This window comes from Drosophila rhopaloa, unplaced genomic scaffold, assembly GCF_018152115.1.
Source record: "Drosophila rhopaloa isolate 14029-0021.01 unplaced genomic scaffold, ASM1815211v1 contig_178, whole genome shotgun sequence".
In the NCBI taxonomy this organism is placed as follows: Eukaryota; Metazoa; Arthropoda; class Insecta; order Diptera; family Drosophilidae; genus Drosophila; species Drosophila rhopaloa.
Window position 1 is genome coordinate 6,383,035 of NW_025335059.1, and position 24,348 is coordinate 6,407,382.

Below are 24,348 nucleotides of genomic sequence, written 5' to 3' on the forward strand. Positions count from 1 at the left end.
AAAATGTCCCCATTTATCAGTACCATTTCAGCTAAAGATCGATCGACTCACCTTGTGCCCCGCCCACCTCAGTTGCTAGGGCCGACAAGAGGGGCGATTTATAGTGCCTGACAAAACCAAAACAAACAACTGTCAATATCAACTCGACTTATCTAGACCAGGGAATTACTTGGTTGAAGCGTTATTAATTTAAATTGATAATGGGGGAGTCGGTGGCTACGCAATGCGGACATTTGTACATATGTAGTACTCGAGGATTTCGACTTTAGTACGAGTATTTGTCGATTTCTGATTTCTAATTTCTGATAACGAACCCCGATCATACTTAGTGGGCATGCCCACTTGGGGAGAGTGAGTGCTCGATAGAGAGTCGGATCCTATAGAGGGTGTGAGTTATAGAGAGTGAGAGATATGGAGAGCTGATTCGCGAGGTTCCCAAGTCGCGGCAGCGAGTGCCAAATTTAAACGCAGGCGATCGTTGGCGGTGAGCAGACGTGTGCTCCGCTCGATTCAGATTCAAATAAAGATACTACGGATACTCTCGCTCGGCAACAAACAAGTTCTAATTTTATCGCTCGCACTCGCGGGGAATCGAATCTGGTGTCTTTGGCATTAAAATTGTTTTCGGAGCGGTGAAGGTAAGCGAAAAACTCGAAAAACCAAGCGGGTTCAAGGTGATCTTGGGTTGATCTAGGGTTTATCCCCAGAAACTAGACTACTGATCAAAAGCACGTGCTCTATCAGCCAGAAGTATTCGTAATTTAACTCCAATTGCCTGCATTCTGGCACGTGATGCTAGCTAGTTACACCCACTAGTTTGCAAAGTGGGGTGGGGGGCTTACCTGTCATGGGACCTATTGTGCAAACACCTGTCAGAAGTCACAGCTAAAGTCAGAGCGCCAGATACCTGGCTACCGTAGTGCTATCTCTTTCCGAAACCCGCAAGTATCTCTCAGATACGCACCAAGTTTCGCAGTGTGAGTGTTAGTCATAATACTCTCCACAGTATCTGTGAGTCGCGCTCTCTTACAGAGTCGTGAGTTTTCGAGTTTTATGCAATCATATGTGGGGGCTATCATGTGATCTTCGCTTTTTTGCAGCTTTGCCTAGAAAAATCTTCCGCTGGAACAAAAACCCAAAAAGCTGAGCTCAAGTAGTTGCAAATAGCAAACAATAAATTCCATTCGATTATGATTTATGGATCGCGCTATAAATTTGCCGTAGCACTTCCATCGATCAATCAATTTTTGCTGATTAGCCACAGCCACAGCAGACCCAGTTTATGAATGGAAAATCTGAACGGTTCTAGAAATCTAGCAGTTCCACATCTGAAGTATAGTATTTGCTGCACAAGTGCTCGTCTGGGGAATAAGCTATAGCCATTTAAAGCCCTGGCACTTGAGTTCCCGATCTCCAGTTGCGTAACTCTACCACTTATCAGCATTTTGCGACGAGAATTGCACTCCAATCGGAATATTGCAGAATTAAATGAGCCTCGCCTTTTATTGGCTCTTTATTTTTCTTAAGCTTATATGACACTCGATTTAATATGTAGTTTGTAAAGTATTCATATTTTTTAAAGAAAATCATGTAATATACATTTGTCAATGGGTTAACATAGTGACTCGTCATTTTTTAATAAAACTTTAGGAAAGTTATGTACTAAGATATGAGCAAAAGTCTATTTAAAAGTGCTTAGAATTTATTAGCTAGCTTCCGTTTTACAACTTCAGTATATTATTAGTTCCCGGCCATAAGTTTGATGATAAGCTAGTGCCATATGCCCATAATTGGTTTTTGTGACGCAATGGAGGAGCCATCAGAAAAATTTGTAGTACTAGTGTATCTTTACTGTTGAAGAAAATGAATTGAATTGACAATTGGCGTTAATAAAAAGATGACTCTGGTATGTTTTTGTTTCTCGATCGCCTTCATTTGTGGATTCCCATTAAATTTGTTCGTATATTTGTGTGAGCGAGTTCTTAATTACCCGCAGTGAAAAAAAAAATAATTGTCATAAAAACAGAGCGCAAGAGCACAATAAAAAGTAGAAGTTATATTCGAATTCGAATTAACAACAAATAGAGAGTAGGGAAATGGAGAGTAGCGGATGCGAAGACCAAAGAGGAAAACGATAAAGAGAGAAACAAACAAAACAAAGTAAAAATTTAACGAAACTTCGAAGCGTAGCGATATTAGCCTACGCACACATGGGCGTGCGCCCGCTCCCAAGAAAAGGGGGTTGTCAATGTCAACCGCTCGCTCTCTTTCTCTTTTTCGCTGCCTCGCCTCTTCAACCTCCCTCTCCGCCCCCAACCAACGTTCGATTAAATGTGATTAAGGCTCACCCACAACTCGCGTGAGTGAGCCAGGAGCAACAACAACTGCATATGAACTACAGTGGAGCTCCCTATAAATTTAATGTCATCCGCAAATTTAATCCCATCCGCAACATAAATGGTAAATTTCACAACGCCAGGTACATAGATATGTATGTTCATAAGTTGTTAGATTAAGATCAGTTTGTTTGTCTTTATGGAATGCTATAAGGTGTATTTAACTGTCAGATTAAAACTTATTAGGAAGATGAAAAACGGGCCTAAAATCTGATCACTCCTACGCTCAATTCGAAAGAATGTTTAATTTTGACTAACTGGATGGGGTATGAAATAATCTATCATTTGACAACTAGAAAAGGACTATAAGATATTCAAGCCAGTGAAGCTTACCTGTATATCGTGGTAGCCTACACCCACACACACGCACGCAAGGCTAGGCTAGAGTCCACTCACGAAAGTGACCAGCAAAGCGGAGAGAAGAAAAAAGAAGAGGGAGGAGAGAAGAAAGGGGGATAAGAGAGGAGAGCAAACGGCAATGGCAACGCCGCTTAGGGCTTAGTTGTTGTTTTGAAGTTGAACTGGTTTACAGTTAGCAGTTAGCAGTTAGCTAGTTGGTTCAGCTGCGCTCAGTGTTTTTTCGTGTTCGAGCTGTGCGTGTGAACTGTGATACGGTGATATTGTAATATTGGGCAATTGCAATTGGAAACTCGATTCGAATTTTTGTTAATTTTATTAAAACGAAAGTGCGCTCGTGGAATCATTAAACAGCATTTGAGCAGGCAAGTTGCAATTGTATTACCTGTTTTTCGAATACAAGCGGGTTTCGTGGGTGTTCTTGGCAGTGGGACTACGAGTTTCGAGTGAATTAATGGGAAACGAATAAATATTTACTTTGTTTTTTGTTAAGGCTTCATTCTTCCCAGAGAATTTAATTTGTCCTCAATTTGATATTGTGTTTATACAATACGATTGTATACGGTTTTTAGATTATTATATTTATACCCTAACTCAGATATTTCTGAACTGTTATTTTATTGGTTTATGTGTGAACAAAAAAAACTTCCTCTTAAAAATGACTTAATTAGTTTTGTATGCTTAAAAAAATGTACATAAGAAAGGATATTTAGGACTTGAGCTGTTTGGCCTCCCAAGAGTCTGCTTTTCAAAGGGAAAACAATTTATTTCCTATTAAAAACGATTATAACTTTAATAATTAATTATTTGTACGGCATTACTGTAGGTAATAAATAATTGACTGATTACTGCCGTTGACCATGGGCTATAGCTGAGCAATTACGAAGTTCTAAATTTGTGCTAATTACCCGAGCTAACGATGCACTAAATGGCATTGTAAAGTTAACAAGTAGCCGCGTTATATTCGAATTTTGTCATAAGGATTTTCCGAAGCCCCTGTTTCGGCACACGCCAATACTAATTTAATAATACAATAAAAATGTACAAAAACAATTTGCCGGCAAAATTCTAAAATGGCTTTACGAGCGGAGAATAAGCCACATTCATAATTAATAATAAGAGCAATTAAGGCTGCGAATTTCATGACTATGCTATTTTTAGAGAAGTGGCGACAACCAGCCAACGATTCTTAGTTATAAAAAGCCAGAAAGGAACAACAAAGTGTCAACCTACATACATATTTGTTGCGCTGATAAAAGTGTAAACGAGAAATGCTGAAACTGCTCGAAAGATATGGCGACAAAGGGCGCAACAGGCGATTGGGAGCATCAAGTGGATCGAGTTGTACAGTCACAGTGCCATTCCACTGCAAATTTGATATCCATAAGCCTTGGGGGAATTCGAACCTACTGTTCAAATCCGACTTTAGCTTTTTGCAGTAGCAGGTCATGTGATTAATGGACCTAAAAGCACCGCAGGTTGGGTTTTTGGTGGATATCTATGACGTTTTCTCTCTAACTGGCTCCTGGCCAATTGTCTGGGCCATTTGTTTGTTATTTTAATGCTGTTTTACAAATGAGTCGAACGTCGCTACACTGAAAAGGAAAAATTCTACTAAAATTATGAATAATTGTTATAAGCATAGGTTATGGTATCATAAGTTCTTTTCGCAAAATGACTTACGAAATGAGTCAACACTTATAAAGTCTCAACAGCTCTGGGTGGTGTCCCGTCCGGAAATTCCCGGTCATTTTTGATGATACAGGCTTATTATTCCTAATATTAATTGCACAAAAAAAAAAAGAATTTTATGTTTTTGAATTGAAATTTATTCCAAAGTAAAGTCGTATCAGTTTTTTTCAATTTTAGACATTCTATTCGAGATTACATCTAATAAACATTATTTTTAAAATACGAAATATTGGTCTCGATCGTCTTAGTTCTTTTTAAGGGCAGTGTTCTTATTTGTTGTTGACGATGACGAGAACATATTCTTAATACATACTACTTAAATATAAATGTATCTACATATAACACATCATCCGTTGTATATCTACCGCAAAAAGCAAAAGCTAATTCTCTCCTGTCGGGGAATGGGAATGGGTATTTGGATGGAATCCGGGGCCCGGGGACCCATTAAAGTTCGATAATGTGCGAGGCTGACGTCGCCGTGTCGTTGACTGTTTGGCCCGATGATGTCACAACAAACCTTGGTGTCGTCTGTGTGCACACTGCGAAATGGCGAAATGCTCTCGAGTGCAGACACCACAATGCTGACTATAGACTAATGCCCTTCCCCAGGACCTGCCCCACCCTACTATATGTCATTCTACAGCTCACCACCACTCCCACAAACGCGTCAGCACGGAGGCGACCCAATTAAATCAAAAACAGTAATTACTTGCATTATCTGAGTTCCACCGATTTTGGGAGAAGTCAACTCTATTTGCACATGGCCGGGTTATACTTGATAATGTTACAATTATCAGTTAATTTGCTGAATTTTATCTGTATTTTTGTAGGTACCGGCATATGTTTTTGTGGGTTTTTGGATGGCTCAACTGACTTAAGGAATAAATCGAGGAAGAGAATGCATTCAAAGTCGACATAGTGATAAGAACTGTTTTCTGGGCTGTAAACAATATTGCAGCGGGTCTAGAGATAACTTAAGCACAGTTAAGATTACGAAGGCAAATAACCCTTTTAGATTACCTATTTCAAGCAATGACAATTAGGGAAAAGAGAACGAGTTCTTTTAAAGTATATAATAATATAATAAAAAAAAACGAAAAAATTAACGAGATACAATAATGTTAAAACTCACATCGAAAACTAAGCCATTTTGTCTGGCTAGACATCTATAAACAATGAGCTCGACACACTTAAGATATCTTGAGTCATTATAATTTGATCATAAATCAGTTAATTCTCGGAATTGAAATTTTGTTGATATCGTATTATGATTTCCTTTGTGGTCCCAATCGTACTTCATATCGTTTCAAATTCCGAATACTTCCACTGTTTACAAAAACAATCAACAAAAAAATCATTCTCAGCAATCTCTTATTGTTGAAATACAAATAATGACTCTACTCCATCTGTGTATTGTCATGTTTCTAGTCATCTGATTATTTAAATATATTGCACAATTTGTATTTACTTTGAATATGTCTTTATATAATCCCAAAATCTCAATTCCAAATCTGTTTATCGAGCCCTTGAAAAAAGTACAACGAGTTTGAAATAAGTTTGTATTTAACGATCCGTTGGAAGTTACGTGATTTGGCAGTAAATTCAAGTATGTAGAACGTGACAAGGTGTTGTAATTTAGGAACCAATACTTATTTGATATCTTATTATATTGACTCTCTTGTTTGATTCTCTTGTTGTGCTAAAAGCCAAAACACATGGTGAGTTTCGGCCAAGTCCCGAGCACCATATGGAGCTGAAAATAGAGTGATTGCTTTTCCACACCAGAGAAAAACAAACGAAAGACAAATAAATAAAATCATTTGCAAGCAAGCCAGCGAAATTTGTACATAAATATGTCGGATAGAATAGGGGGCGAAGAAGCACTGAAAGCAAAAATGAAGGAAAATCAATTACGAAAATTAAAGAAAGTCTAGTTTTATTAATCGACTCACTGAGAATTACATTTATATAGATTTTTAAAACAGTATCTAAACTTACGTATTAAATCGGTAAATCCTCTTTTACCAAAAGTGGAAAAAATTTTAATTTGTTATTTAAAATTCCACTTGTTGCCAATATTTTTTCACGATGTATCCCATTGTTCATCGTATACGATATTGTAGCCCAGACAAAACACTCACTGAGGGCGAAAACAAATCGTGGTCGGTGCTGCCTTTCCTTATTTTAATTGCACGTCTGCGGAATGCCGAAACTAACCCCCATCCCAACCCCTCTTTTCGCCCACAGGGAACGTAAGCAGTCGCCAAGATGGGGGACATGTTCCGTAGTGAGGAGATGGCACTATGCCAGATGTTCATTCAGCCGGAGGCCGCGTACACCTCCGTATCTGAGCTGGGCGAAACCGGCTGCGTGCAGTTCCGCGACGTAAGTACGGATTGTCTTTAACAAATACCCCAACTAATCAGGTGATATATCTTTTCGCAGTTGAATGTGAACGTGAACGCTTTCCAGCGGAAGTTCGTTACCGAGGTGCGGCGATGCGATGAGCTGGAGCGCAAGATCCGCTACATCGAGACGGAGATCAAGAAGGACGGCATCGTCCTGCCCGATATCCAGGATGATATTCCGCGTGCCCCCAATCCACGTGAGATCATCGACCTGGAGGCTCACCTGGAGAAGACCGAGTCGGAGATGATCGAGCTGGCTCAGAACGAGGTGAACATGAAGTCCAACTATCTGGAGCTCACCGAACTGCGCAAGGTGTTGGAGAACACGCAGGGCTTTTTCTCCGACCAGGAGGTGCTCAACCTGGACTCCTCTAACCGAGCTGGAGGAGATGAGGCCACCGCTCAGCATCGCGGCAGGCTTGGATTTGTGGCCGGCGTGATCAACCGCGAGCGTGTGTTCGCCTTTGAGCGGATGCTGTGGCGCATCTCCAGGGGAAATGTCTTCCTCAAGCGCTCCGATTTGGACGAGCCTCTGAACGATCCAGCCACCGGTCATCCCATCTACAAGACCGTCTTCGTGGCCTTCTTCCAGGGTGAGCAGCTGAAGAACCGCATCAAGAAGGTGTGCACCGGCTTCCACGCCTCTCTGTATCCCTGTCCAAGTTCGCACAACGAGCGCGAGGAGATGGTGCGCAACGTGCGCACTCGCTTGGAGGATCTGAAACTGGTTCTCAGCCAGACGGAGGATCACCGCAGCCGCGTCCTAGCCACCGTGTCCAAGAATCTGCCCTCGTGGTCAATTATGGTCAAGAAGATGAAGGCTATCTACCACACGCTGAATCTGTTCAACATGGATGTGACTAAGAAGTGTCTGATTGGAGAGTGCTGGGTGCCCACCAAGGACTTGCCTGTCGTCCAGAAAGCTCTGTCCGATGGATCTGCTGCCGTGGGCAGCACCATCCCATCGTTCCTCAACGTGATCGACACCAACGAACAACCGCCGACTTTCAACCGGACCAACAAGTTTACCCGTGGTTTCCAGAATCTGATCGATGCCTACGGAGTGGCCTCGTACAGGGAGTGCAATCCCGCCCTGTACACATGCATCACGTTCCCCTTCCTGTTCGCCGTGATGTTCGGCGATTTGGGCCACGGTCTGATTCTGGTCCTTTTCGGAGCCTGGATGGTGCTCTGCGAACGCAAGTTGGCACGCATCCGCAACGGTGGTGAGATCTGGAACATCTTCTTCGGCGGTCGCTACATCATTCTGCTGATGGGTCTGTTTGCCATGTACACTGGTTTGGTCTACAACGACGTGTTCTCCAAGTCTATGAACCTGTTTGGATCGCGTTGGTTCAATAACTACAACACGACCACTGTGCTGACCAATCCGTCTCTGCAATTGCCGCCCAACAGCTCCGCCATTGGCGTCTATCCCTTCGGAATGGATCCTGTGTGGCAGCTGGCCGACAACAAGATTATCTTCCTTAACAGCTTCAAGATGAAGCTCTCGATCATCTTCGGTGTGCTGCACATGGTCTTCGGCGTGTGCATGTCAGTCGTAAACTTCACCCACTTCAAGCGCTACGCCTCCATTTTCCTGGAGTTCGTGCCCCAGATCCTCTTCCTGCTGCTGCTCTTCGGCTACATGGTTTTCATGATGTGAGCTTACCTATAAAATTTATCTTTTATTTAATTTAACATTTAATCATTTTATGTGTTTTTCAGGTTCTTCAAGTGGTTCAGCTATAATGCCAGGACGAGCTTCCAGCCAGAGACTCCCGGCTGCGCTCCCTCAGTGCTGATCATGTTCATCAACATGATGCTGTTCAAGAACACACCGCCGCCCAAGGGATGCAACGAGTTCATGTTCGAGTCCCAGCCCCAGTTGCAGAAGACCTTTGTGCTCATCGCCCTGTGCTGCATTCCCTGGATGCTGTTGGGCAAGCCCCTGTACATCAAGTTCACCCGCAAAAACAACGCTCATGTAGGTTTCCTATGAGGCTAAAATGACTTGAACTTGTATTAATAATATATTTATTTTAATTTCCCCGGTAGGCTAAGCACAATGGTCAGTTGACCGGCAACATTGAGCTGGCCGAAGGCGAAACCCCTCTGCCCACGGGCTTCTCTGGAAACGAAGAGAACGCTGGAGGTGCCCATGGCCACGAAGATGAGCCCATGAGCGAGATCTACATCCACCAGGCGATCCACACCATCGAATACGTGCTCAGTACCATTTCGCACACGGCCTCCTATCTTCGTCTCTGGGCTTTGTCCCTGGCTCACGCCCGTAAATATGCCTTTAAAATGACTTTCTGACTCAGTTACTAATACTATACGAATTTTAGAGCTCTCCGAGGTGCTGTGGCAAATGGTCTTGTCCCTGGGCCTGAAAATGTCCGGCGTGGGCGGCGCCATCGGCCTGTTCATCATCTTCGGCGCCTGGTGCCTCTTCACCCTGGCCATCCTGGTCCTCATGGAGGGCCTGTCCGCTTTCCTGCACACACTGCGTCTGCACTGGGTGGAGTTCATGAGCAAGTTCTACGAGGGAATGGGCTACGCCTTCCAGCCCTTCAGTTTCAAGGCTATCCTCGATGGCGAGGAGGAGGAGTAGATCCAACCGAATGTGCTCAAACTAGGGCGAAGTGTATACAATTATCAGCAACCTTTGTTTACTCCCAGCCCAAACTATTTTGATTGTTTGTTAAATGTTTTTGTTTTGTTTAATTTTTGCGGATATTGTCAGTATTGTGGTGCTCTTCCCACATTTTTTGTACCCTCCGTTTTGTATTCCATCTGTTTTAAAAGTATTCCTCATTTGAGTTGTGCCTAGTATTCTCAAAAACTGTTTCAAAAGCAATAATTTGATATTCATTGTTATAATAATACATACTTATACAAATATTAAATGTAATAAATATACTGCAAAGAAGAGAACAGCAAATATGTTTGCCATTTGTGTTATAGCTAATTTCAAGGCAAAGAACGAGTTGGCAGATTTCGAAAATATCAATTTATTAAATATCTGTCGTGTTTTATTAAATGAGATTGGAACATCCTGACCCATTTTTGGTATAACTGTTATACAAAATTTAATTTTTATAGCATTCTTTTAGGGCGTCGTAGGAAATGTCGAACAGTCAAACTTCTTTAACCCGAACCACATAAAAAGTTATAGGTTTGGAGACTTCGTGTTATAGAATTATTTTTGCCTGCATTCGTACTCGTTGCTGACAGTTAAATTAGTTGCACCAATTCAAAATGCTTGTTTGCAAGGATGGCTTATACGTATTTACATTTATTGTAGTTGCTACTGATTACATATGTGTCATATATGTGGTAGACTGGAAAATAATTTGTAATTATCTGACAATTGATTTTTAATTCCAAACGGTTCAGAAATACACCCAAGGCGAACTATCAAATGATAAGGAAAAGACTATAATGTCGGGAAGGGGAGTCGATATTGGGGGAACAGACATTCTATCATATTGATGGATTGCTCAAGTGGTAACTGAGTTCCCCAAATATTTATCCAAGGCAGGCGACTCGTCTCCGTTGATAAGCCGGGAAAGTTGCTCGTGGGTCAGCAATCACCTCAGAACCTTCCTCGTCCAAGTCAAGTGACCAGTCCGATCAGTTCGTCAGCTGCGCTCCGAATGTGCGGAGCCATTCCGGAATTTTTAACTCGAAGAAGGAGCAACAGGATCAGTAAACATGTCCAAGTGGTGGAGCTGCGGCTCCAATCAGGAGAGCAACAGCATTTTCCGCAGCGAGGTGATGTCCTTGGTGCAAATGTATCTGCAGCCGGAGGCAGCTTACGATACCATTGCAGCCTTGGGTGAAGTGGGATGTGTCCAGTTTCGTGATGTAAGTGTTCTGGGGACAAATCACCCACAATCTGAAATATGTTCAAGCTACTTTGACCTCAAAATTTCTAAAACAAGAGTGCCAGGATATAAAAACAAGAAATCCTTCGCAAATATACATATGTATAATAAGAAACAGATTTTTTTGAAATTGATTTAAATGAAATATTTTTGTGTTGGTAATCTGCCCGTATACCGACATAATAAATTGTCAAGCTTCAGCAACCAAATATGTTTTAATTAATATTCAATATATAATATTTTGTAAGCATTCGTTTATAGTACAATGCATTAATTAGTCTTATTAAGAGCAATAGGCATTTCATGGATATTAAGATCTATTCTTTAACAATCTAATCCCAAATAATCTAATTCTTATGTCAGCTGAACGATAAAGTGAACGCCCAGCAGCGCAAATTCATTGGCGAGGTAAGACGCTGCGATGAACTGGAGCGCCGCATCCGCTACGTGACCGCCGAGTTAAACAAGGAAGGTCACAAGGTGCTCGACCTGATGGATGACTTCCCCCCGTCACCGCAACCGCGTGAGATCATCGATCTGGAGGCTCACCTGGAAAAGACGGAGACGGAGATCATGGAACTGGCTGCCAACAATTTGAACTTGCAGACTAGTTTCCTGGAGCTGAGCGAAATGATCCAAGTGCTGGAGCGCACCGATCAGTTCTTTTCGGACCAGGAGTCGCACAACTTCGATCTGAACAAGAAGGGAACCCACCGCGATCCCGAGCAATCCAATGGCCACCTCGGATTCGTGGCAGGAGTGATCAGCAGGGAGCGGGAGTACGCCTTCGAGCGGATGCTGTGGCGCATCTCACGTGGCAATGTCTTTGTTCGTAGGTGCGATGTGGATGTTGCCCTCACGGATCCCAAGACAGGCAATGTGCTCCACAAGAGCGTGTTCGTGGTCTTCTTCCAGGGCGATCAGCTGCAGGCCAGGATCCGCAAGGTGTGTACAGGCTTCCATGCCCACATGTACCCGTGTCCCAGCTCGCATGCCGAGCGGCAGGAGATGGTGAGGAATGTGAAGACCCGACTGGACGACCTCCAAGCCATCATCAACCAGACAAGTGACCACAGGACCTGCGTGCTGCAGGCTGCCTTGAAGCAGCTTCCCAGATGGAGTGCCATGGTTAAGAAGATGAAGGGCATCTACCACACGCTGAACCTATTCAACGTGGACCTCGGCAGTAAGTGCCTGATTGGCGAGGGCTGGGTTCCCAAGAGAGAGCTGGAACTGGTGGAGGTGGCTCTGGCCGCCGGATCAGCCTGTGTGGGCAGCACTGTGCCCTCGTTCATCAATGTGCTGGACACCAAGAAGGAGCCGCCTACCCATTTCCGGACCAATAAGTTCACTCGTGGATTCCAGAATTTGATTGATGCATATGGAATCGCTGGCTACCGTGAGGTGAATCCGGGTCTGTACACTTGCATCACCTTCCCCTTCCTGTTCGCTGTTATGTTTGGAGATATGGGTCACGGTACGATCCTCTTCCTCTTGGGTCTTTGGATGGTGATCGACGAAAAGCGGTTGGCTAAGAAGCGAGGTGGTGAGATCTGGACCATCTTCTTTGCCGGACGATATATTATCATGCTGATGGGTCTGTTTGCCATGTACACGGGCTTCCACTACAACGACATATTTTCAAAATCGATCAATGTATTCGGCACTCATTGGGTCAATGTGTACAACAGAACCACTGTGTTGACTAATCCCACCCTAACGCTTAACCCCTCGGTGGCCACGCGCGGTGTTTATCCTATGGGCATAGATCCCATCTGGCAGTCGGCGTCCAACAAGATCATTTTCCTGAACACCTACAAGATGAAGCTTTCGATCATCTTTGGAGTACTGCACATGGTCTTCGGCGTGTGCATGTCGGTGGAGAATTTCGTGTTCTTCAAGAAGTACGCGTATATCTTCCTGCAGTTTGTCCCTCAAGTCCTCTTCCTGCTGCTCATGTTCGGCTACATGTGCTTCATGATGTTCTACAAGTGGGTCAAGTACAGTCCAACCACCGACGTGACGGCCGATAGTCCCGGGTGTGCACCGTCGGTGCTTATCATGTTCATCGACATGGTGCTTTTCAAGACGGAGACGGCCTTGCCGGGCTGCGAAGTCAATATGTTCCCAATCCAGAGGAATCTCGAGATGATCTTTTTAGTGGTGGCGCTTCTCTGCATTCCCTGGATCCTCCTTGGAAAGCCACTTTATATTAAATACCAACGCCGCAACAGGGTGAGATTTGATTAGCCAAGAAGTGTTTCTTACTTAGTTTATTTGTTTTTAATATCTTACTTTTAGCCCGCTGGTCCATTGGTGGAGGTAGACGAGATCGTGGAGAAGATAGAGGTTACTACTGGCAAGGAAATCATCATTACGGAGGTAGCTGAGGCCCACGAGTCAGGTGGACACAGCGAGGAGGATGACGAGCCCATGAGTGAGATCTGGATCCACCAGGCTATCCACACAATAGAGTATATCCTCAGTACCATTTCGCACACGGCCTCCTATCTTCGTCTTTGGGCCTTGTCCTTGGCTCATGCCCGTAATAATTTCCTGGTTCCACAATAGGTGCAATACTAATTACAGATTTTATTTCAGAGCTCTCTGAAGTTTTGTGGACCATGGTGCTGGCGATGGGACTGCAAATGGAAGGATATACCGGTGCTATTTTCCTGTTTTTCATCTTCGCAGTTTGGGAGTTCTTTACTATCGCTATCATGGTCATGATGGAGGGTCTGTCCGCCTTCCTGCACACTTTACGTTTGCACTGGGTAGAGTTCATGAGCAAATTCTACGTGGGAAACGGTTACCCGTTCACGCCCTTCTGCTTTAGGGACATCTTGGTTGTCATTGAAGATGATTAGAAGCACATGGAACAACCCATTAGGTTCCTCATTTAAAAAAAATTAATAAAAGAAGCATTACAAAATACTTTAAATTTACTTTATTAACAACTGCTACAACGCAAAAATATGTATTTTGAATATTTTTTGTTTTCATGATTATTTAAATAGCAAAATAATATTAATGAAATGACTTTAGTTTAGAAAACTATAACATATTGACATAAGGTGTTTTGTATTGAAATGCTTTTGCGGCAGATTTATATTTGCTTGAAATTTAATTTTAGAAATAAGGATAAATAAGTATCCTTATGTTGAAAGTAACATTGTGTTTTACATTTTTTTTAGACAAGTATAAGATAGTTTTTTTATATTCTTTGTAATGCTTATCTTAACACTACAATATTTGAAGCCTTTTTAGCTGCACCTGAAGCTAAAATAAATTGTTGCCATGGACCATTAAATTTTCCGATTTCAAATCTTCAACCATTTCACTGTTGAAAAAAAAGAAAAAATTATTTTCAATAAGTTTTGAATCTCAAGAATAAGGACCACGTTTAATTTACCATTGCCTTAATAGTTCTTGTTTTTAACTTTTTGACATTTTTTTAAGAATTATTGTAACAACTTAATATTATAAAATATTATAATTTACAGTAATTACTTACATGGCATCTCGTTCAATATGTGTTAAAACACGAATTTCATTAACCAACGACTTTTGGGTAAGATTAAACCACTTCTTTTTTGTTTTAAGCTCCTCGGCGATCAAAGAAGTATTTGCATTTATCTCTTCCACATCTTTTTTTATGTTTTCGATATGCTTCTTCAGTTCATGGTAAGGCTGAAACAGTAAACATCTTGGATAAAATTCTTGTTTTTATGATGTAATATTTCATTTAATTTGGCTGTTCAATTTGAAGGTAACGTAAAATATCGTGCGGCACTTTTTGCTGTTCAAGCATCAACTTTTTTTACGCTCTTAGCTACCAAAATATTACAAAAATGTGAACTTAAGCCGTCATTTCTTTAGCTCTCGATTTACTAATATTAAGTATCATTTATTGATCGGATCTCCAATATTTATCTTCTACATGGGGCTTGTCACAGTAATAACCGAAAGTTAAAAGCGTAAAAATTGACACTTTCCTGCATAGCACATTTTAATATATTTGGGAAAATAAAATAATATCATTAATTTTCCGATTGTTCCCTAAAATGGAGAAACGGTATAATCGAGTGCCTCGACTTTAAGATACCCGTTACTAAACTAAACACATTAAAATTAAAGATGCAGTATCTATACTTCAAACAAAGAGCGAGCACCAACCCTGGACCCCACTAACAGATTTTTCTCTCACTTAAATTAACAGAGTTTTTCAAATTGGCAGTGACGTCATAATTAACACTTAAGTTGTATAATGACTTCTAAAATAATTTTGAAAGTTGTTGGTGTGTCCCTAGATATTGACCGAACACATCGTATACCAAATACAACTTGTTTATACCATGTCCCGTCTTAAATAAAGAATTGCGAGTTTGGGAGCAGAGAAGCTCTCATACCATAACGGTGAATTCGTCGAAGGGACTCTTCTGCTTCAGAGCCTCCTTGCCCTTGAGGATGCTCTTGCAGTAGTCTGCATAGGCTTTATCCACACTGTTCTTCTGAATACAAAACTGGTTGAGCGTATTTAATAAAAGTTGGTTCTTGTCTTTCAGAACCTCGATATTGGGCACCACATTCCTGGAGTGAATAATGGATATCAGAGTGGCGTACTTCTCGGCCTGCAGCATCTTCATCTGCTCTTTCATATCGGCGATCTCCGCTGCCTTTTGAGCATTTTCGGCTCGCTGCCATTGAAATCATTATTTAATAAATATATTGTAATTGTTTTTTTGTTAACTTACCAACTTCAGTAGACACTTTTCTAAATAGGCCGTCATTTCATTATCTTCTGTAGGTATCGCGCCATTTGTAGTGTCCTCATTGTTTTCGTTATTTTCAAAAGCCATTGCTTATATAGTTTGGCACCCACAATTCGTTATAATTCCAATTTTATTTAGTTTTATACAAATTATTTAAGCTCTAGCGGAATTTTTGCGTTCAAAATGGCGGAGATAGTGCTAGAAAACGAAAAACATGTTGTTTTTGACAGTAATCGATTTCTTATCGATTAATAAAATAGCGCGTATCTTTAATTTTTTAAATATTTATAATTGATTTTTGCAGATAGTTACTTGAAATTAGTTTAACAATTCCAAAAAGTAGCCAGAAAAGAAAGCTAGCTTTGGCAAGTATCTACTAATGTCTAGAAGTATTAAAACACCTATAAAAATATTCTATCGCCTAGCAACTTAGACGTGATCAAAAATTAAAAAGTCAACGTAAAGTTAAAATTTTGTGGGTAACCTTGCATAGTTTAAAAAAATTACCTAACAGGGTTGAAGTCATTTTAGCGGTGGTCAAGATTTCTAGAATTCACGTTTTCTGACTTCTAACAAACCGTGACCGTGGGCGAGGATGCCTAAGAATATGGCATTTGGCAGTCAAACTCCGACCTCAGTTCAGAGAGGTTCAGAGGTTCATTGATAAACGCAGCATTCCAACGACCCACTTTCATGTGGGTTTGGGTTACGTTGGCGGTGCATTGGAAGAAGGTCAGTGCATCGAGGGCAGCGTTCAGCGGAAAATATTTGCGGAGGGCAGCGAAATTCACTGGTGGGAAAAAGAAACGGGGAGTTTATTTAGAGGTGGTGGTTCTAGAACTCCGGTCAGTTGTGGGCCCATCGAGCAACGGTCAGGTCTCCGGTCTTTCTATACAAATTTTGAACAAACAATATGTGGCACTTGCGCTTCGCTTTGGTTCTGTTGGGCCTGGCGATTGTGTGCTGGGCAGACACCCTGGTTCAGCTCAATGTGAATCGTCCTTATAACGATGTGAATGAGAAATTCGTGAGTTTTGCCGTCCGGCCGGAGGATCTGTACGATGCTTTGGATGGCAAGAATCGCAAGGCGGTGACCAGTTTGGCCAATCTACTAGGAGATGCGCACATCAAGTTCGTGGGAGATTTCTACTTCGCCAGTAATGCCCCGACTAGACTGCGAAACCCCACCAAGATTATCTGGAAGGGATTTAATCGCTGGACCAAGTAAGTCGAAGGTTTCCACTCTTTTTTTCCTTTTATTATCCATGTCTTTTTCTCGAAGGGCCGTAAACTGGACCATGATTATTCCAGTGCCATATGCTCCAGATGAATGGGACTCCATGCACACGCTCAAGATCCTGAACACCTCCTATATGGTGGGCATCACCGACTGCATCTGGCAGCTGGGCACCGATTTTGGCACGTCGAGGGCCAAGGATTACGTCCAGGAGCTGCGAACCCTTAAACTGATGACGGATACCTTTAAACCATATGTGGATGACTGGCGGCTTATGGGAGCGGATATTTCTGCAGGAAGCAGTGCGGATGAAACTAAGAGATATGTGGATATGTCCAAGGATCTGAATACAGCATTTGGGTGGACACAGTAAGTACTTTTTAATAAGGATCTTATAGAATCCTTTGCCTTTAAAGGTCTATTTAATTTGATGACGCTCAAGTTTATATTTTCTATATGTAAACTTAGTATTAACTAATCCCAAACCTATTAATGGAAGTAATTTTAAACAATCTATCAAATTAAATTACAAATCAAAGAACTCATATTATTAAGGTATATTTTAAGGTTTAGTATTGATATTTATTGATATTTACATCCATTGTTTATCACCTTATTACTATGGTTTATGCGACTTTTCTTAATTTCAGGCCCGCAAACATGCTGCCCAAGTCAAGTTTGGGTAGCTACCTGTACGACAGCGATCCTGCCCTGCGAATCCTCCAGCAACAGCGGGTTCCGCTATGGTTGACGTTGCCCGAGGAGCGATCCTCGCAGAGATTAGTGGGCGACGAGACCACGGATGCCCTGCGATGGGCCCAAACGCTGGGGGATGCGGCCACCAGTGGATTCGATGTGATCTTCAAGCGCATGTCCCTATTGGACTTCGAGCGACCCAACTTCAGTCTGTATGTAACTGCCCTGTTCAAGAAGGTCATGGGATCCAGGGTGTTTCCAGCCCGACCCCTGAATGTCTTTGCGCCGAGCAACAAGCTGTACACCCATTGTGCGAGTGCCGTATCCGGGGGATTGGCTTTTATGGTGGTCAACACTGAGGATCAGCCCAACACGATTACGGTGAAGAGTTCTAACCACTTGACTAGCAGCGAGATTTGGCAGTATGTGCTGACTGGTCTGGATCAAAGGGTGCAGCTGAACAATGTTCGTTTACACCTGAACGCCACTTTGCGTCCCTTGATCAAGCCAATAGATCCAAGTAAACCCCTGCAGTTGATCACGCCCAGCATGTCGGTGAGCTTCTGGGTATTGCCCGATGTAAACCTGGAACATTGCCAATTCACGGAAATGGAAGCGGGTGATTCCAGTGGCGAATCCTCCAAGGAGAAGCGCCGTTCATCCCGATATAGCTCTGCCGATCGATTACTCCAGCGTTTGATCGAGGAAACTGCCGTAGCCCGGGGTTCTGTGCAGAGTTCCATCAATCGCAACCGCCGCTTTGTCATTGATAAGGAGGAAACCCCGGGCACCCTGCTCGAGCGCCTGCTGGAGCATTTCAAGGATGACAGTCCGACGAAGAGAGATTCGGACGATGGCAAGGAGAAGTCGGTAAAGCCCCATAAAGCTTTGGCCTGGTTATATCGGGTGCTAGAGCAGACCCACGATCTGGGCAAAAAGCGGGCAAGACGTAGCACATCCAGCTATTCGGGACCCTTCTTCTACAACCGTCAGGGTAAGAAAACGGCATTGACCAAGAAGATTACGGAGATCCGTAAGCCCGAAAGGAAGAACAAGCCCCTCTTCGACTTTGACGAGTTCGATGAGGAGAAGTTCTTTAAGCGGATCGGAGAGAAATCAGAGGAAACTCCCACTTATACCAGGCTGCCAGAAGGTGATGTCCATCTAAAGAATATAGAGAGTGTGGATGGCGAGGAAAACGAGCAGGAAGCTGAGCCAGAGGTACCCAAGTTGCGCCGAACCAAGTCCAAGAACCAGCTGAAGATTATTAAACGAGTTGAGGAGGAGGAAAACAGACAGGAACAGGAGCCAGAGCAATCAGAAGGCGCTGCCAAGTTGCGTCTACTTCCCACGGAATTCTTCGAGGCACTGCCAGCTCCCAAGCCCAATAAGCGATTGAATTTGGGAGCCACCTTGAACTCTCTGCTCTTTCCGGAACCCTTCTCCAGCAGGGCTACCATGGCCAAGGGTACTCCAGCTAAACCTAAACCTGTTGAGGAGCCCGAAGACGATGTAGAACCCGTACCGAGTGCCAGAAGACGGCACTCTAGGATTGGACATGTAGCTAACGATTTTCTGCAGGCACAAAAAGAGCTGGGAAAGCATTTCCTGGGTCACATAAACGAGCATGAGCACGAGTTTTCACTAGGCGATGAGGCCATGCGGGAAAGTTCCCTGGAATCGGGAGATTTTGGAAAGAAATCCCCTGCTCAGGACCTATTTGGAACCAAGAAAGCAGCCCCAGCTCTGCATAAGAATCTTCCCCAGAAGACGGCCGACGAAGGGATCACCACCTCTTGGTGGGATCTACCTGCAATGCGAAGGCGTCGTGCCATACCGCCTAGCAATTCAATAGAAGAACTCCGCTCCAATGGCATAGACAAAGCGGATCGCGAGGAGATGCTGCCCCTGGGCAGGTACACCTTCTATGAATACAAGGTGGATCAGAGTTCAGAGAAGGATGCCAGTCAACCCAAAGAGGAGAAGGAGTCCAAGATCATGAAGATCAGCAAGACTTCTGGCAAGGATCGCAGTATAACAGCCATCTCTGAAAGTCTCGTGAGCTCTGTTAAATCAAAGGTCTCCCGCTTCATCAACATCATCTCCAACCACATGAACGAGTGGTACAATACCCTAACCAAGCACCTCGATGCGGACACAGAACCCCAAAAACACGCGTAGGCAAAACAGCATCGAGAAGTAGAAACATTTATCTTACGAAATTTAAATAACTTGTGTAAACTATCACCATTAAAACGTAATGTAAATATGTACTATTCTTAGTGGCATTTAATGGAACCTTATTTGTGCGATAACTCTCAGAGAATTATCTCTTTCAAATGAAAAACACAGGACTTAGGCAACAAACTAGATGGGCTTAGACTAAGCTTTTGATAGATTATTGAGCTTTCTATTTTATACCTATTCAAATACTACTTAATTAATAAAAAGAAATACAAAAAATAATATTAGTTTTTTTTTTAATAGAGCTGTATAGAAGTATGAAGTATTTATAAAAATATTTAGTAGCTAAGTAATTACATCTATTTTTACGAAACCCTTTTTTAAATAAGAGGAATAATTTTTAGTAGTTTCCTAATTACTAATATTTACCTTTTAAACCATTACCATAAAATCTAAGAAAGTATATTGGTGAAATATTCACAAATTTTAAGAAACCTAAATTCAAATCAAAGTACCAGCAGTTGCATATACATTTTATTAGCTAAATTGTTTTCCCCTTTTCGTGATTCCCTTGAGTTTATCGTATCGTAATAACTTTTTGGTTATTATAAAAATTAATTGCAGGCCATTATTTTTTACATAATTTCAAATCCATTATTTTAGTCGCATAACGACTGGAAAGCTTTGCGAAGCTCCCCACAGGTGGCTTTTCTAGACTGGCTTTCTTGGTGCCCACTCCCCAGATCTTTCTCTTATTGTTGGTAACTAGTTTTTCTCCCTCTTTGCTTCGCTCTTTCTCGAAATGACCCGCTTGTAAAGACGGGCGCAAAGAGGAGCCATGAAAGCGGCTAACCTGTTACCATGGCTATAACTGAAATAACAAAATCATCGCGACTATGGCAATGCAATACCAACCGGTGGAGACGATCGCGCATTCTCCGCAGCCTCGGCTTTATAATCGGAATTCGGATTTCAGTCTCCGTGCGATCGTTCAAGGCGAAGGTTGTGGCAAGCTTTTGGATCTACCAATTTCTATTCGTTCCGCAGATAGTCCAAAGTGCAGACCAGACCAACAGCAGTTGCAATAAATTATAGATCAGCCAAGAGCCAAAACAGGTGAGTGTGCACTAAAAACTTGTCTCTGGCTGGCGAAAATCAGCGAACAGAAGCCGAAAACGGGTCAATTTGTATAGGTTTTATATATAGACCACTTTGAGACTGCATTTAGGGCGGGGTTCTTTTGGGGAAGATCGGGGATGGGTTTCTTGAGCTGTGCATGCAAGCGTAACCAGAGCCAGTCTTTGAGTCTTGAGGAAAGCACTCGGAAATCTTTGTGACGTGGACAGCGAAAAATAACAAAAAGAAAAAAACCAGAAACTCAAAACTACATGAAACTTCAGACTTTCTTTCTTTCTCAACCTTCTTTCGTTTTGGCTGCCAATGAACTTTGTTGTTATGTTTTTTTTTGTCGGCGTTTCATCATAATAAGCCATAATTACGCACATGTGTGAAAGTGAAAGTGTAGATTTTCACAACAGCACCCCAAAATCGATTTTTGACAGGCACTGATAGATGCTTGGAATTGTGAAAACCTTCGCCGACTGACCGATAACCGAAAAATTGAGTCCCCAAACCCCAAAACCAAACTCGTTTAGTTTGGCCATAAGACATAAGACGTCTGGCCTTCGCTGCCTTCGATATTATATAATCTGATTTGCATGTTGACACGGATATATACATATGTAGTATACACACCTCGTAATATTTATAGGATGGGTATCATCTTTGGTTGGCTGCCAACCGAGCACTATGTGCGCGACATCATCCTCATGACTTTATTGGCCGCCATAGTGGCCACATTGATGAGCATTCGGTTCTATCTGCGCATCACGGCGGGCCGATGTTTCACCGAGGTAACGAATGAACCTCCCCCAATCGCCAAAGCCCAATCCCAGTAACCATGATACCCAAAAATTAAGACTGATAGATCCCCACGCCCAGAAATCGTGACACGACTCCAATATTTCTTTCCTTTTTTTGGGTTTTCTTCCTACTTCCGCAGCGAATTGTTTTCAAATCTTTAAGATGGGGTCGTCATATACATACAAATTATATTGGTTACCTCTTGAAAGACAGTGAAGTGTATTTATGGTTGGTCGACTTTATTACTATATAATTTGGTCACTAAGCCAAGTTCACACAGATAGAGTGAAACCAAATTTGGCTAAGGTTTATATCACAAAATATTCTCAACCCTAGTTGGTTCTTGTTGAGAATTTTGTGATATAAACCTTACCATTTTATTTAAATGTAAATATTAATTAGTAATATTAAATCCATATTCAGATAATCACTAACGATATTTAAATAAAATGTATTAAGGTAATAATATTTATTGGTGATTAACACCTTTTAATATATACTCAATATTTCTAGTGTCTCCAGCTAAGCCCTAGGAAAAACCCCCATTGAATTAAACAAATTCTGTAGCCTGTCATATATTCCAACTAAGTCCAATATAATTACTATGAAATCACTGCTTGTAAATGGTGGCACAATCTTGTTATTATATTGGTCACTTGCGACGCGTCGACTTAATTACAGATTTAATTAGATACTTTCTGAGAGATGCGACTACGTCACTTCTCTGAGATACTATTTCCACCTGACAGTACATTGTCTAGATGCCACAAAACATCTAAGCTTTAGCATCTCGGTTACAATCTGGGCGATCGCTTACCTGTGATTCACAGAAAGCTCCCGACTCGTACGGCAATTAAGAGACCCGTTAATGGGTATAAAAACTAAGATACTTTCCGTTCCAGACGAACTGCGATTACAGTGACTGTGACCGAGCGCCTACTAATTACTATTGTACACATATTTCCGAACCGCCCCAGAATGTGTCAATTTTAATCGCAGCCTCCTATTAACTGATTAACCTCTGACACTGATTTCAGACAAAGATGGAGGGCAAGACCGTTATCATCACTGGCGCCAACAGCGGAATTGGCAAGGAGACGGCCAAGGATTTGGCAGGACGTGGAGCCCGCATTATTATGGCTTGCAGGAACCTGGAAACTGCCAATGCTGTGAAGGGTAAGTCTGTAAAAATATCCAAAACCAATTGCTTAATGATTTCATAAGACAAAAACATGATCTTAAAGTATATTTCTATTACTTGTAAAAGTATTTAGTTTTGCTTGATGATTTTGTAAGACAAAAACATGATCTTTATTTAACTAATAGTTCAATAATTTTAGTATTTTATATAATTAAAAATAATTTCAATTTGCTGAATTAATTAAGATTAAAATATATAGAAATATATAATAAAATCTTAAAGGGAGTTTTAGGGGTTTCTTTATTAGTGAGCCATTTTTATAATACATAAAGCTTTGCTTACATTTTTTGACAAGAATCAAAGTGAAATTCCAAAGTAATAGTTGATTTTCCTATTGACAGATGAGATCGTCAAGGAGACGAACAACAGCAAGATCCTGGTCAAGAAACTGGACTTGGGCTCCCAGAAGTCCGTGCGGGAGTTTGCCGCCGACATCGTGAAGACGGAGTCCAAGATCGATGTGCTCATCCACAATGCCGGCATGGCCTTGGCCTTCCGTGGACAGACGAGTGAGGATGGCGTGGAGCTGACCATGGCCACCAATCACTACGGCCCCTTCCTGCTGACCCACCTGCTCATCGATTTGCTGAAGAAGAGCGCACCGGCTCGCATTGTGATCGTGGCCTCGGAGTTGTACCGCCTGTCCTCGGTTAACTTGGCCAAGTTGAACCCTATCGGTACCTTCCCGGCTGCCTACTTGTACTACGTGTCCAAGTTTGCCAACATTTACTTTGCCCGCGAGCTGGCCAAGAGGCTGGAGGGCACCAGGGTGACAGTTAACTTCCTGCATCCCGGCATGATTGACTCGGGCATCTGGCGCAACATTCCCTTCCCCTTGAACCTGCCCATGATGGCCATTACGAAGGGATTCTTCAAGACCACCAAGGCCGGTGCCCAGACCACCATCTATTTGGCCACATCCGATGAGGTGGCCAATGTGTCTGGCAAGTACTACATGGACTGCAAGGAGGCCACCCTCAATGCCGCTGCCCTGGACGAGGAAAAGGGTCTCAAGATCTGGGAGGAGTCCCTGAAGATCGTCAAGCTCACGCCCCAGGAACCCAAGATCTAGTCGGTTTTTCCGGGCTGAAAGCTAGTATACAGCGTCTATGCGCAATTAACTGATTTGCTTTTCTTGTTATTAAGGGGGAGTTTACTGTAGACTAAGTTTTTCATCTCAATAAATACAAATTTGGAAAAAAAAAGTTTTCTTGCATTTCGTAAATTGCTGCAAAAATTTAGGATCTTAAATCCGAATACCTTTACATCTGGGTTTTTATTCAAAACCAAGCAAATGATTTATGATCTAAGCTTGTATTTCAAATGCAATTTTTTTTAGCTTATTGTTTTACCCTGTAAAATAAAGTCTAATGACTTTTAAACACAGAGTAAACCAAATTCTGAACAGAGAATTGAATGAATGTGCTCGAATAAATTTTTAAATTGAGCAGATAGCCATCCTGAACAAAACGTTTCAATTTCGGTTCATGAGAAATGCTGAGAACGGCAAATCACAGCGCCAATCGGGTAAAGTAACCCGATACACATGGAGAAGGGAGCAAAAGCGGGGAAAGCCAAAAAATTCTCAC

General features: G+C 42.2%; 5 protein-coding genes across 7 annotated transcripts; 4 read left to right on the plus strand and 1 right to left on the minus strand.

Annotated features, from left to right (window-relative positions):
- The first annotated feature begins 459 nt into the window (after positions 1-459).
- Positions 460-9,800, plus strand: LOC108050390 (V-type proton ATPase 116 kDa subunit a1). Of its 2 annotated transcripts, none has more exons than XM_017132063.2 (6): positions 460-638; positions 6,693-6,830; positions 6,891-8,515; positions 8,582-8,840; positions 8,912-9,146; positions 9,205-9,800. In XM_017132063.2, the coding sequence occupies exons 2-6, from the start codon at positions 6,714-6,716 to the stop codon at positions 9,468-9,470; spliced, it is 2,502 nt and encodes an 833-aa protein (XP_016987552.1). In that variant the 5' UTR covers positions 460-638; positions 6,693-6,713; the 3' UTR covers positions 9,471-9,800. The 2 variants fall into 2 exon arrangements, with proteins under 2 accessions (XP_016987552.1, XP_016987553.1); XM_017132064.2 differs by lacking the exon at positions 460-638 and adding an exon at positions 2,928-3,118.
- A 673-nt stretch (positions 9,801-10,473) lies between these two features.
- Positions 10,474-13,680, plus strand: LOC108050386 (V-type proton ATPase 116 kDa subunit a1). The gene is made up of 4 exons (XM_017132059.2): positions 10,474-10,726; positions 11,110-12,981; positions 13,048-13,291; positions 13,348-13,680. Exons 1-4 carry the CDS (start codon positions 10,574-10,576, stop codon positions 13,611-13,613), a joined length of 2,535 nt encoding a protein of 844 aa, XP_016987548.2. The 5' UTR covers positions 10,474-10,573; the 3' UTR covers positions 13,614-13,680.
- Positions 13,681-13,697: 17 nt separating this feature from the next.
- Positions 13,698-15,704, minus strand: LOC108050385. Its single transcript, XM_044459211.1, has 4 exons — positions 15,501-15,704; positions 15,156-15,443; positions 14,261-14,436; positions 13,698-14,086 (listed from the first exon to the last, which is right to left on the minus strand). The coding sequence occupies exons 1-4, from the start codon at positions 15,603-15,605 to the stop codon at positions 14,026-14,028; spliced, it is 630 nt and encodes a 209-aa protein (XP_044315146.1). The 5' UTR covers positions 15,606-15,704; the 3' UTR covers positions 13,698-14,025.
- A 727-nt stretch (positions 15,705-16,431) lies between these two features.
- On the plus strand, positions 16,432-19,916 carry LOC108050389. Its single transcript, XM_017132062.2, has 3 exons — positions 16,432-16,742; positions 16,801-17,124; positions 17,406-19,916. Exons 1-3 carry the CDS (start codon positions 16,432-16,434, stop codon positions 19,630-19,632), a joined length of 2,862 nt encoding a protein of 953 aa, XP_016987551.2. The 3' UTR covers positions 19,633-19,916.
- Positions 19,917-20,596: 680 nt separating this feature from the next.
- Positions 20,597-23,964, plus strand: LOC108052149 (retinol dehydrogenase 14). Of its 2 annotated transcripts, none has more exons than XM_044458955.1 (3): positions 20,597-20,751; positions 22,596-22,734; positions 23,101-23,964. In XM_044458955.1, exons 2-3 carry the CDS (start codon positions 22,602-22,604, stop codon positions 23,829-23,831), a joined length of 864 nt encoding a protein of 287 aa, XP_044314890.1. In that variant the 5' UTR covers positions 20,597-20,751; positions 22,596-22,601; the 3' UTR covers positions 23,832-23,964. The 2 variants fall into 2 exon arrangements, with proteins under 2 accessions (XP_044314890.1, XP_044314889.1); XM_044458954.1 differs by lacking the exon at positions 20,597-20,751 and adding an exon at positions 21,393-21,548.
- Positions 23,965-24,348: the final 384 nt, after the last annotated feature.